General features: G+C 43.5%; 1 protein-coding gene across 1 annotated transcript; it reads left to right on the top strand.

Annotated features, from left to right (window-relative positions):
- Positions 1-321: 321 nt before the first annotated feature.
- Positions 322-1,779, top strand: LOC147992203 (peroxidase 2-like). The gene is made up of 2 exons (XM_087528562.1): positions 322-641; positions 730-1,779. Exons 1-2 carry the CDS (start codon positions 414-416, stop codon positions 1,498-1,500), a joined length of 999 nt encoding a protein of 332 aa, XP_087384688.1. The 5' UTR covers positions 322-413; the 3' UTR covers positions 1,501-1,779.
- The last annotated feature ends 12,654 nt before the right edge of the window (positions 1,780-14,433 follow it).

Here is a 14,433-nt window from a genome sequence, read left to right on the forward strand (position 1 = left end):
AGGAAAGAAAGAAACACGGAGCTGGCTACATCAATCAGCTGCTCGATCCAGCTATCACGAAATAGCTAGCTCCAGCTTATGCATATGGCCGCTTCATATAGTGAACATCTAGCTGTTTGTTACTATTTGTGTATGATATCATTACGGGCGCCCTTTGATTACGGGGTGGGACGAGTACAGTCAACGAATTCAATGACGATCGGTGGCAACAACCCGGTGCAGTAACGTTCCAACGAAGCTAAGATAACCATTGTTAATTTTAAGCACATGCCAACATATATGTGCATATACTGTTGGACAAGCTATATAAGTAGATAGCTTCCTGCTCGAGGTATATCAACATACAGGCATTCTCCACCGATCGAGCACTTCTCACACTTGATCTCTCTTCTGCTAGCTTCGAAGAAATAGAAATGGCGGCTGTTGCTGCAAAGCTGCAGGTTTTGGTGGCTTGTGCCTTGCTGCTCCTCGCAGTGGGATGCCAGGCCAGCCCTTTCTGGCCACTGGAGATCGGCTACTACCACGACAAGTGCCCCCAGGCGGAGGCCGTCGTCAAGGGCGTCATGGAGAAGGCCGTCTCCCAGAACCCCGGCAATGGCGCCGCCATGATCCGCATGCTCTTCCACGACTGTTTCGTCGAGGTACTAACGAATTTGCAAACATATACGTATGTACGTACATAGCTGATTAGTCAGACTCGATTAATCTCGTTGAGTTGATGATTATTAGGGCTGTGATGCTTCCGTCCTCCTGGACCCGACCCCGTTCAGCCCGACGCCGGAGAAGCTCAGCCCGCCGAACGACCCTACCCTACGCGGCTTTGAGCTGATTGACGCGATCAAGGACGCCCTCGAGGTGGCCTGCCCGGGCGTCGTCTCCTGTGCAGACATTGTCGCCTTCGCGGCCCGTGACGCATCCTGCATCCTCAGCAGGGGCAAGATAAACTTCCAGATGCCGTCCGGCCGCCGCGACGGCACCTTCTCCAACGCCTCCGAGCCGCTCAAGTTCCTGGTCCCGCCGACGTCCAACCTCAGCGACCTCGTCGCTAGCTTCGTCATCAAGGGCCTCAACGCGGAGGACCTGGTCGTCCTCTCCGGCGCGCACACCATCGGGCGTTCCCACTGCTCGTCCTTCGTCTCCGACCGCCTCAACACCCCCTCTGACATCAACGGAGGCCTGGCCGCGTTCCTGCGGGGGCAGTGCCCGGCCGACGCGACGCCGGGCGGTAACGACCCGACGGTGATGCAGGACGTGGTGACGCCCAACAAGCTGGACAGACAGTATTACAAGAACGTGCTGTCGCACACGGTGCTCTTCACCTCCGACGCGGCGCTCATGACGTCGGCAGAGACGGCGAGAATGGTGGTGGAGAACGCCAAAATCCCCGGGTGGTGGGAGGACAGGTTCGAGAAGGCCATGGTGAAGATGGCCGGCATCGAAGTCAAGACCGGCTACCAGGGCCAGATCAGGAAGAGCTGCCGCGCAATCAACCACTACTAATAAGTGCAGTACGTATACGTAGTGCAGCAGCTGCGCACGTACGTGCATGCATGGTAAAATTTGACGATTGTTTCCTTCAACCTGCAAAGCGAGTTCATGTCGTAAAATTTCGCGATTCTTTCACTTGTTGCCTTTTTTTTTCTTTTCTTTGGTTATTCCTTGGTTCAATTGTAGCCAAGCTACGGAATTGTTCGTGTATATGGGGTTGTGCATGTCTAATTGCAAATCAATGTTCCTTGTTGAAATAATAAAAGTGATGCACGCAGCTTGTTTTGATCACAGGAAGATTTTAGATTCTTCAAAAAACGTGAACAATCCATTTTTGTTCCCTCAACTTTCACTTTGGTCCCTTGACTCTCAAACCAGAGAGACAGCTCCATGAACTCTCCAAACCAGTCATTTTTCGCCCTTGTGAAAAGGCGACACGGTTTCGCTACTGACTCGGCCGGTTTGGACCAACCGCTGCTCACGTGGCATTTCCCTCTCTCTCTCTCTCTCTCTCTCCCTCTCTCTCTCTCTCTCTCCCCTAGTCAGCTAAGGCCTTGTACAATGCAAGGTGGTTAGGGGAGGTGCTTAGAGAAATAAACCACATTTTTCTTAAGCACGGGTGCTTATTTGTATTGGGTAGACGCTTAATTAGGCATCCCTCCTATAGAAATAGGCATTGATACTTCAGAAAAAGCCGGTTTATTTTTCTAAGCATCTCTCTAAACACATAACATTGTACAAGGCCTAAGTGAGGTTTGTGCCCATGCGACCAGGTCATTCCCTCTCATCTCTCCCAAATGTTACTCATGATAGGGTGATCCTAACGACACATTTCACTTGCATAAGAATAGTACGACAAGGGACTTGATAGCTCAAGATTAAGATTTACTCCTAACAACGATGGAGAGATATTGCCAGGGCCCTCTCGGTATTACGGTATCCATCATTGTCTAGCCAAACACGGAGTGATGTGACCACGGGGATGTCAGAATGCGAAAACGATAAAATAGAATAAAACCAGTAACGAGGATAACTTTGTGTAGTGATTGAGAGTTTGCTTCACGTGGATACCAATAAGTCTCACCTCAAGTTGTTGAATGTATCGTGAAGCAAGAGAAATAGCACATGGGAACAAAAAGTTCACTCGATATGAATTCGTGTGGGTGTAGGGATCAATATAGATGTCCATGGTTTCGCTATTGATCATTCACCGGAAGGAGTTTCGACTCATGTCTACACTTCACCAAACCAGTGGGGATCACAAGCTTAAGGGTCATCAATCTGTTTAGTACTAGAAGAGTTAGGAGCTACACAGAAATTGGCTTGAAATTTTTTGGGAATATCGAAAGAGTTTCGGAGAGGGAACCCGAAGTGCTTTGGAGAAACCGAAAGTGTTTCAGAGAAAATCAGAAAAGCTTCGGGAATCCTAGAAAGACCACCTACAAGCAAGGAAGCTACTAGAATTTTTCGAAGCCTCCGGAGAGATGTCTAGGGCGCCATGGGCTAGCCCCAAGGCAAGGCTCATGTGGAGACGCAGCCGCATGGGCTCTATGGCCCATTAGTGGGACAGCCCTAGGGTGGGTGGCCAAGCCACCATATGGTGCAACTAGGATCCGAGGTGGGGCCCACTCCTTGATGTGCCGCTCTAGGAGGAGGCGGACCCTCCTCCAAGGTTGCCACCCCTCCTTGTGCCTATATATAGAGAAGAGAGGGGCAGCCCCCTCCAAATGCATCTCATCTTGGCGTGGAGGCTGCCCGATCTCCCTCCCTCTCTCTCTCTCTCTCCCTCCCTCTCTCTCCTAGTCAGCTAAGGCCTTGTACAATGCAAGGTGGTTAGGGGAGGTGCTTAGAGAAATAAACCACACTTTTCTTAAGCACGGGTGCTTATTTGTACTGGGTAGACGCTTAATTAGGCATCCCTCCTATAGAAATAGGCACTGATACTTCAGAAAAATCTGGTTTATTTTTCTAAGCACCTCTCTAAACACATAACATTGTACAAGGCCTAAGTGAGGTTTGTGCCCATGCGACCAGGTCATTCCCTCTCATCTCTCCCAAACGTTACTCATGATAGGGTGATCCTAACGACACATTTAACTTGCATAAGAATAGTACGACAAGGGACTTGATAGCTCAAGATTAAGATTTACTCCTAACAACGATGGAGAGATATTGCCAGGGCCCTCTCGGTATTACGGTATCCATCATTGTCTAGCCAAACACGGAGTGATGTGACCACGGGGATGTCAGAATGCGAAAACGATAAAATAGAATAAAACCAGTAACGAGGATAACTTTGTGTAGTGATTGAGAGTTTGCTTCATGTGGATACCAATAAGTCTCACCTCAAGTTTTTGAATGTATCGTGAAGCAAAAGAAATAGCACATGGGAACAAAAAGTTCACTCGATATGAATTCGTGTGGGTGTAGGGATCAATATAGATGTCCATGGTTTCGCTATTGATCATTCACCGGAAGGAGTTTCGACTCATGTCTACACTTCACCAAACCAGTGGGGATCACAAGCTTAAGGGTCATCAATTTGTTTAGTACTAGAAGAGTTAGGAGCTACACAGAAATTGGCTCGAAATTTTTTGGGAATATCGAAAGAGTTTCGGAGAGGGAACCCGAAGTGCTTTGGAGAAACCGAAAGTGTTTCAGAGAAAATCAGAAAAGCTTCGGGAATCCTAGAAAGACCACCTGGAAGCAAGGAAGCTACTAGAATTTTTCGGAGCCTCCGGAGAGATGTCTAGGGCGCCATGGGCTAGCCCCAAGGCAAGGCTCACGTGGAGATGCAGCCGCATGGGCTCTATGGCCCATTAGTGGGACAGCCCTAGGCTGGGTGGCCAAGCCACCATATGGTGCAACTAGGATCCGAGGTGGGGCCCACTCCTTGATGTGCCCCTCTAGGAGGAGGCGGACCCTCCTCCAAGGTTGCCACCCCTCCTTGTGCCTATATATAGAGAAGAGAGGGGCAGCCCCCTCCAAATGCATCTCATCTTGGCGTGGAGGCTGCCCGATCTCCCTCCCTCTCTCTCTCTCTCCCTCCCTCTCTCTCTCTCTCTCCTAGTCAGCTAAGGCCTTGTACAATGCAAGGTGGTTAGGGGAGGTGCTTAGAGAAATAAACCACACTTTTCTTAAGCACGGGTGCTTATTTGTACTGGGTAGACACTTAATTAGGCATCCCTCCTGTAGAAATAGGCACTGATACTTCAAAAAAAGCCGGTTTATTTTTCTAAGCACCTCTCTAAACACATAACATTGTACAAGGCCTAAGTGAGGTTTGTGCCCATGCGACCAGGTCATTCCCTCTCATCTCTCCCAAACGTTACTCATGATAGGGTGATCCTAACGACACATTTAACTTGCATAAGAATAGTACGACAAGGGACTTGATAGCTCAAGATTAAGATTTACTCCTAACAACGATGGAGAGATATTGCTAGGGCCCTCTCGGTATTACGGTATCCATCATTGTCTAGCCAAACACGGAGTGATGTGACCACGGGGATGTCAGAATGCGAAAACGATAAAATAGAATAAAACCAGTAACGAGGATAACTTTGTGTAGTGATTGAGAGTTTGCTTCACGTGGATACCAATAAGTCTCACCTCAAGTTTTTGAATGTATCGTGAAGCAAAAGAAATAGCACATGGGAACAAAAAGTCCACTCGATATGAATTCGTGTGGGTGTAGGGATCAATATAGATGTCCATGGTTTCGCTATTGATCATTCACCGGAAGGAGTTTCGACTCATGTCTACACTTCACCAAACCAGTGGGGATCACAAGCTTAAGGGTCATCAATCTGTTTAGTACTAGAAGAGTTAGGAGCTACACAGAAATTGGCTCGAAATTTTTTGCGATTATCGAAAGAGTTTCGGAGAGGGAACCCGAAGTGCTTTGGAGAAACCGAAAGTGTTTCAGAGAAAATCAGAAAAGCTTCGGGAATCCTAGAAAGACCACCTGGAAGCAAGGAAGCTACTAGAATTTTTCAGAGCCTCCGGAGAGATGTCTAGGGCGCCATGGGCTAGCCCCAAGGCAAGGCTCATGTGGAGATGCAGCCGCATGGGCTCTATGGCCCATTAGTGGGACAGCCCTAGGCTGGGTGGCTTAGCCACCATATGGTGCAACTAGGATCCGAGGTGGGGCCCACTCCTTGATGTGCCGCTCTAGGAGGAGGCAGACCCTCCTCCAAGGTTGCCACCCCTCCTTGTGCCTATATATAGAGAAGAGAGGGGCAGCCCCCTCCAAATGCATCTCATCTTGGCGTGGAGGCTGCCCGATCTCCCTCTCTCTCTCTCTCTCTCACACACACACACACACTTCGGGGCGGCCCATTGCGGGTACGGGTGCCCTATTTTTCGTTATGTTTTTTGTTATATTTTTCTTTTTTTGTTTCCTTCAAAAAAACATTCAACCTTCCAAAGTTTTGATTTTTTAAAAAAGTTTCAAAATTTCAGGCTTTTTCGTTTCCTTTTTTGAAAAAAGAAAAGTTTATTAAATAAATAAAATGTTTGTCATATCGAAAAAGGTTTTGTGAATTCAAAAATATTCATGAATTTCACAAAAATGCTCAAGAATGAAAAATGACATTATTAAATTTTGGAAATTTAAATGCATTTCAAAAAAGCTTCCCAGATTCATAAATGTTTTTGGGAATTTTAGAAAATGTTTGTGAGATTGAAAAATGTTCATGATTTTCAATAATGTCCTAGAATTGATAAAAAATCAATAAGTTCGCTTTTTTCAATAATTTCAGAAAATGTTAATAAATTTCAAAATGGTTCACGAATTCAAAAAAATTTATGAATTTGAAAAACTCTTCATCAACTTGAAAAATGCTCGTGGCTTTCAAAAAAGGCCCGCAAATTTCAAAAATGTTCATAAAGTTACAAAATATTGAATAATTTCAGAAATATTCATTAATTTCCAAAAATCTTAGGTAGCTTTAAAAATGTTGACTAATCCAAATGTTTGTGAATTTGATTTTTTTTCATGAACTAAACTAAATATTCTTGTAATTAAAAAATATTTTTTGTAAATTATCCATAATTTTTAAAAAGTATCATGAATTAAAAAATTGTTTGTTTGTTTCTTGTATAATTTTTTTAAATAGTTACTATATGGAAAAAGGAAAAAGGAAATGAAAAATGAAAACAATAAAAAAATGGAAAAAAGCCATGTGAGTCTCTTCTAATTTCATGTACTCCTTCCGTTCGGATGTTTTGGGCCCCATCGTATTCAATCTCAAACTTTGATCATAAATTTAACTATCCAAATAAAATGACGTGAGAATCTTATTTTGCATATAAAGCTAAGGGTATAAATATTTAAGCATATTAATCATATTTTGTTAGTCATAAAGACAATCAAAGTTTGGCATGAATTGCGTTGGGGCCTAATATACTTGGACGAAGAAAATATATTTTGCTTTCATTTTAAAATTTGGGCCCATCTAGATTGCTCGTCAGGCTTCGCCATAGGGATGGAGGTGCCAGTCATACACACAACAATTCCATTGACCGTGTTTCACGAGCGAGGAAGAGGTCGGCCTTCCACAAAATAGTGAATTCAAAGAATGTCAATGAATTTCCAAAAAAATCATTAATTCAAAAAATGTTCCTGACTTTCAAAAAATGTTCATAAATTGAAAACTAAATTATTGAACCACGAGTATCTGATTTTGAAAAGTATACTGATTTGTTTTTGTAAATTCCAAAACAATGTTCATGAAATTAAATAAATGTTCGCCAACTTGAAAACTGTTCATACCTTTGAAAGAATGTTTGCAAGTTTTTATAAAGTTGGCAATATTATAAAAAGGGAAAATAAAATGAGTAAAGTAAATTAAAAAGTCATGTAAGCCTTGTTTGTTTTTACATACTCCTTCCATCCGGATTTATTGGGCTGCATCGTATTTTGAGTGAAACTTTGATCATAAATTAAACTAATAATATAATATAATGTCGTGAGTATTCTTGTGAATGAAAATCTAATGGTATACATTTGTAGCATATTAGTCACATAGGCAATTAAAGTTTGGCATAAAATGCGTCGGGGACTAATAAATCCGGACGGAGAAAGTATATTTTGCTTTTCTTTTGAAATTTGGGTCCCCTCTAGATTGCTTTTCAAGCTTCGCCATTGGGACAGAATCTAAAGTCTTGCGAACAGCACCATTGCCCTCGCGTGGGAGGAAGTTGTTGGGCTAAATATTTCCTTCCGCATAAGCATTTGGCGGATGGATGGCGGAATGCGCCTATCCCCCAATCTGTCCGGGGGAAAGAGTAAACGCTCACCTACTGAATATTTGCAAATTCAAAAAATATTCATGAATTTCCAAAAGTGTTTCTGAATTTATAAAAATGTTCATGAATTCAAATACAATACATGAATTTCAGAAAAGGTACGTGACCTCACAAAAATGTTCAGGAAATTAAATGTTTGCAAAGTTAAAAAAATATTGAGGAACTTTGAACAAATGTTCACGAATTAGAAAAAAGTTCACAAATGCAAATAAGGTTCATCCATTTCAAAACAAATCAGCTTGACAAATGTTCGCTCCTGCTCAGAGTTTTTTATCATTTTATTTTATTTTTTACTTGATTCTTTTTAGTTTTCAACCAGTTTTTTCTTTTAGTTTCCATTAATCTTTGATATAACTTTGGTTTTCATTGATTTTCTTGGTATTCACTAGTTCTTTCTTTTCATTATTCATTTTCTTTTTTTCTCAGTCATCACAAGCTTTTTTCATATTTTTTTAATTCTTCAATTTTCTTTAATCTTTTTCACATTTCCGTCAATTTTCTTCAGTTTTCTTTGTTTCTTTTTATCTTTCACCAGTTTTCTTAAGATTATTTCTTTTGTATAGGTTCCTTTACTGTTTTCATGGTTTTAATTGTTTTTTTATTTCTCATTTTGTTCTTTTTTCTTTTGTTTTTGTTTCTTTCTTGGTTTGCATCAGATTTTTTTGTTTGATCCTTTATTGGCTTTTATTTTTTTCCTTTCTTTTTGCACTTGTTTCTCCAGTTTTATGTTTCATTTTCTTTTCTACGGCATATTTGGTTTCTTTTTCAAATTTTTTTCCTTCTGGTTTTCATTCTACATTTTTTGCATTCGCCAAGAAAACTTTCAGGTACACGTTTAACATCACTTAATACATATTCAATATTTTTTTCTATAGTCATAGAAAAAAATCAAATTCTTGATTAACATTTATAAATACAATATTACATTTTTTAATACATGGTCAACGTTTTTGCTATACACATTTTTACATTTTGAAAAGCTTGATTAACATATTTTAAATACAAGATTAACATTTTTCAAATACAACATCAACATTTTTCGAATACTACAACATTAATATTTTTTTAATACATGGTTAAAAAATTCTATACACATTTAACATTTTTAATGCTTTATTATCATTTTCAAATACTTATTTAACATATTTCAGAGGCTTGATTAACAATTTCTAAATACATGATAAACCTTTTTCATACACATTGTTTATTTTTTGAATACATGAGAAACATTTTCTTTTACACATTTTACTTTTTTCAAATGTGTTGTCAATTTTATGCATACAACGTCAACATTTTTTCTATACACATAACATTTTTCAAATGTTTGATTAACATTTTCAAATGCATTTTTAACATTTTTTTAATACATGGTTAACATGTTTTTCTATTCACATTCTAACATTGTCAAATGCTTGATTAAACATTTTCAAATATAAATTTGACATCTTTTTTAATACATGGTCGACATTTTTTCTATACATATTTAACATCTTTCAAATGCTTGATTAACATTTTTCATGTACTTGGTTGACATTTTTCCAAATGCTTGATTAATATTTTTTAAATACACGTTCAACTTTTTTGACACACAATGTATTTTTTGTAACAATTATCACATACTTGAGAAACATTTTCTTTATAAACTTAACTTTTTCTAATGCTTGCTTAGTAAAGTGTTTTTTGTAATATATTTATTTAGAATATTTGGACGAACAAATGAAAGTAAAAAAAGAAAAAGAAAAAGAAAAAGAAAAGCCATGAAATAAAACGAGGCCATGAACTCCCACGCGCTTGGGCCGGCCCATTTAGGGAGGTGCCTGACGCGATAGCACGCTAGGTCTCGTTGTAAGTAAAGATTTTCCCTCTAGTTAGGGTTTGTATCCTCTCGGGGCGATCTCCATCGCCGCCGTCTGAGACCTGGTTTTCCCGATCTACGCCACGAATCCCAGGCTCTCATACGGCGAGCGGGTGCGTCCCTGTGGCGCGCCGATCAGGTGGGACTGTGGGAGGCGGAGAAATTTGGGGGTTTGCAGAGGAGGCCTGGTTCGTTTTCGATCGGGTTAGGGTTTGGCGAATATGGCTTCAGACGGAGCTTCAGGGTAGGCTTCAGCGCGACCAACGGCGACGGATGAGGTGGCAGCATTGATGGAAGAGCTTGGTCTTCGGGAAGAGGACCTGGATGATGTTGTTTTTGATGAGAAGGAGGCCCCGCCGGAGGCAGCTCGCTGGATAGCGCTCACAAAGGTTCACTCGGCCAAGACCTATAGCCAGTTTTGGTTCTTCAGAAATATGCGAGCTGCATGGGATCTGGCCCAGGAGGTTCAGTTCAAGCCGCTGGAGGATAATTTGTATACAGTCCAGTTCTCCTGCTTAGGAGATTGGGAACGAGTTACAATGGAGGGGCCGTGGCACTTTAGGGGAGATGCAGTGATCTTAAAACCATATGATGGACTTGCAAAGCCATCCACGGTTCAGCTGGATACAATTGAGATATGGGTGCAAATACATGATGTTCCACCCCTATATGCCCACCTTGTGCCACAATTAGCAGCAAAAATTGGGGATGTTCTGTATGCCGAACCCCAATCACAGGATTTTGCTGGAAATTTCCACCGTGTGTGGGTACGGATTAATGTCAATGTGCCGCTGAAGAATGCAGTATCAATGATACGGGATGGGAGACGTCAGATCTACAGAGTCAAATATGAAAAACTACCTGACTGGTGTGCGGTATGTGGTACGTTGGGCCACCTGTTTAAGGAGCACGGCAGTGGCATTCACCCCCCTTCAGCTCTGGTTTACAAGGACCTTAGGGCGTCTTGGGTAATGCGTACTGGACAGGGCCCTGGTGGAGGTCGGGGTCGCCGTGGAGGACGTCGGGGAGGACGTGGTGGACGAGGAAACAGTGCCCGACCTGGTCATGATGGCGGCAGCTCTGGGAAGGACAAAGCTGTCCATGAAGCTGATATGGATATGGCTGAAGCTGAAAACAACAGAAAGCGGGCGCCGGCTGAGGTGAAGTCAATGGTTACTGCAGCAACCACATCGGGAGGGAATGAAACGTTACAACTTCCTGCACCTCCGCTTGTTCCCCAAAGCCCCCGCAGCAAGCACGATACAAAGAGACCTAAGATAAGATCATCAATAGAGGACGATGAAGAGAACAGCATTGGCGGTCTTGGCAGGACTGTCTCTTCTTTGGCGGGCTCCTTCGAGAAGCACCGCCGGGCCCAATGAATATATTTTGTTGGAACTGTCATGGTTCGGGTAAAGCTGCGACGGTTCGAGAGCTCCGCGTTTTCGCGAGACAATTTACCCCTACCCTCTTATGCATTGTTGAAACTCAGATGGATAGCACTAGGGTAGAAGCGTTGGCTGGAACGCTTGGTTATGATAGTTCTTACGATGTTAGTAGTGAAGGTAGAAGTGGTGGCATTGGCTTGTTTTGGAACAATTCAATAAATGTTGAAATTCTTGGTTATTCCGTCTATCATCTCGATGTCTCTGTTGAGGAACAGGGGGTGGCCAAGTGGAGAATGACATGTGTGTATGGGGAGGCGCAAACTCATTTGAGGCACCAAACATGGACGACTTTAAAGAATATTAGCACTTTGAGTGACCTCCCTTGGTTATGCATTGGTGATTTTAACAAAGTTTTACGTCCAGAAGAACACCAAGGTATTGGACAGAGGAGTAATGCTCAGATACAAGCCTTCCGTGAAGTACTGGATGTTTGCATGTTGCTGGATCTGGCCTATAGAGGTAACCAATGGACTTTTGAGAAGAAAGTAGTAGGAGGCAGCTACACCAAGTGCAGGCTTGATAGAGCTTTGGCCAATACCTCTTGGCTAGCTAGATACCCGTTGGCTTCTATCACACACCTGACGGGCGTCACGTCGGATCACTCTCCGCTGTTGCTTCGAGTAGAGGAGGATGTTGCGGATCGGACTCAGCGCTCTTTCAAGTATGAATTGATGTGGGAAACGCATGATGAGTTTAAGGATTGTATACACGCGGGCTGGGGGACCGGACCCCCGTGCACGTCAGTGGATGAACTGCGGCACAAACTGCAGGGTCTCGCGCAGGGCTTGAGAAGGTGGAGTTGGGATACCTTTGGGAGTGTCAAGAAGGAGATAAAAAACTAAAGGACATGCTGGTCGATCTAAAAAATGATCCAACGAGACTAGGCCCGTCCCACACAGAGTTGAAGATTAACGAGCGGCTAATAGAGCTATACCATCGCTAGGAGATTATGTGACGAGAACGAGCTCGTATTGAGTGGCTTGCGGCGGGAGACAAGAACACAATTTTTTTTCACGTACGAGCCAATATGCGGCGGAAAAAAACATGATCAAGGCACTTCAGAATTCCTTGGGAGTTGAGATCTTTGATCCGGAGGAGCTGAAGGCGCTAGCAAAGAGCTTCTACGAGAGCTTGTACCTCTCGGAGGGGGTGCGGGACATGGAGGAAGTACTTTCGCACGTGCCCAGGAAGGTGACATCCGCAATGAATTCAAAGCTCTGTGCCCCATACACTAAAGAGGAGGTCAAGACAGCATTATTCCAAATGTTTCCTACCAAAGCCCCGGGACCGGACGGTTTTCCTGCTCACTTTTATCAGAGACACTGGGATGTCTGCGGCAACGAAGTAACAGAGATAGTGCTCAAAATTGTAAAGGGCGAGAAGAGCCCGGAATCTATCAATGACACAGTACTAGTCCTGATCCCAAAGGTAACCAATCCTACAGTTCTTGCTCAATTCCGTCCTATTAGTTTGTGCAATGTTTTGTACAAGATAGCCTCGAAGGTCATTGCAAATAGGTTAAAAGAGATTCTGCCTGAGGAACAGTCTGCTTTTGTCCCCGGAAGGCTGATTACGGATAACATTATATGTGCTTATGAGTGCTTACATTTTATGAAGCGGTCTAGGTCAAAAACAAACAGCTTTTGCGCTTTGAAACTGGACATGATGAAGGCCTATGACAGAGTGGAGTGGGACTATCTGAGAGGAATCATGACCAAGCTCAGATTTGATCATCATTGGATAAATTTTATTATGGGTATGGTCTCTTCAGTCTCTTTCTCGGTGTGTTTCAATTGTGAAAAGCTTGAATCGTTTAAACCAACAAGAGGTATCCGGCAGGGAGACCCTATTTCCCCCTACCTATTCTTGATTGCAGCAGAGGGCCTTTCGTGCCTCCTTAAATCAAGTTCTGAATCATCAGTATCAGGTATCAAGGTGGCTCCTACGGCTCCAACCGTAAATCACCTTCTGTTTGCAGATGATAGCCTGCTGCTTTTCAAGGCGAGTTTGGAGGGATCAAATGTGGTGTCAAACCTACTTGATACATATTGTCGTGCTTCGGGCCAAAGGATCAATAATGAGAAATCATCAATTTTTTCAGCAAAGGGTGCCCAACACAGTTGAAGGAAAATATAAAACACACCCTGCATGTCCAAAATGAATCTCTGAGTTAGCGTTATCTGGGCATGGCGACTGACGTGGGTCATTCGAAGAATGGTACTCTCAAATACCTCAGAGACCGGGTTTTGGAAAAGATTAAGGGATGGATGGCAAAGCTGCTTTCATCTGCTGGGAAAGAGGTTCCAATCAAGTCAGTAGCACAAGCGATTCCAGTCTTTTCCATGGCATGCTTCCGACTGCCGTGAGGTCTTTGTGACAATATTAACTCCATCATCCGACAGTTCTGGTGGGGTTCGAAACAAGGGAAGAGAAAGCCTTGCTGAGTTGCATGGGACACTATAACCATGCCAAAACATCTGGGAGTTCTGGGGTTTCGTGACATGGAGATCTTCAACCTTGCACTGCTGGCGAGACAAGCCTGGCGGACGTTCACTGATGACACTTCTCTAAGCGCCAGAATTCTTAAGGCGGTATACTTCCCAGACTGCTCCTTGCTTCAAGCGGAACTTGGCTCACACCCCTCCCAAATTTGGCGGGCAGTTCTGGATGGGCGAGATGTTTTGGCACACGGTCTTGTTCGCAGAATAGGGGATGGAGAAAAGACCAACATTTGGCGTGATAACTGGATTCCTCGGGACAACTTTAAGTGTCCTGCCCCATCGCTAGAACCAGACGCTCCAGTTAGAGTTGCAGAGCTTATTGATAATACAACGGCAAGCTGGAATGAGGCTTTGGTCCGGTCTGTTTTCACTCAGGGAGATGCGGACGCAATTTTGCGGATCCCGCTATGCACACGCCAGGTCGATGATTTCCGGGCTTGGCATGAGGAGCCCCGCGGAGGATTCAGTGTACGCTCGGCGTACAGGATGATACTGAGACTAAAACACGCCCATGATGCCCTGGTCGATGTGGAAGGGAGCACCTCGTATGATCCCGACGAAAACAGCAAATGGTCTCTGATATGGCACTTGCAGGTTCCCTCAAAGCTGAAAGTGTTTGTATGGCGTCTCGCCCGACAGTCGATGCCTACAGGCACTCTGTTGAAGCACCGGCATATGGCTACGGAAGACACTTGCCCAATCTGCGGTGCAGTCGATACAAGGAAACATGCGCTTATCTATTGTCCGATGGCGGCAAGTGTATGGGCTCCGGCGCCTGAGGAGTTAGTATCACATATGATTAATCAGGGGGAAGATAATCCGAAGGAGT

The sequence above is a fragment of the Triticum urartu genome, chromosome 1A, assembly GCF_056163025.1.
Source record: "Triticum urartu cultivar PI428250 chromosome 1A, HENAU_Tu73, whole genome shotgun sequence".
Lineage (NCBI taxonomy): Eukaryota > Viridiplantae > Streptophyta > Magnoliopsida > Poales > Poaceae > Triticum > Triticum urartu.

Coding starts and splice junctions, on each gene's coding strand:
- LOC147992203 (XM_087528562.1), top strand. CDS start 414: ATGGCGGCTGTTGCTGCAAAGCTGCAGGTTTTGGTGGCTTGTGCCTTG. Junction 642..729: donor TCCACGACTGTTTCGTCGAG/GTACTAACGAAT, acceptor GATGATTATTAG/GGCTGTGATGCTTCCGTCCT.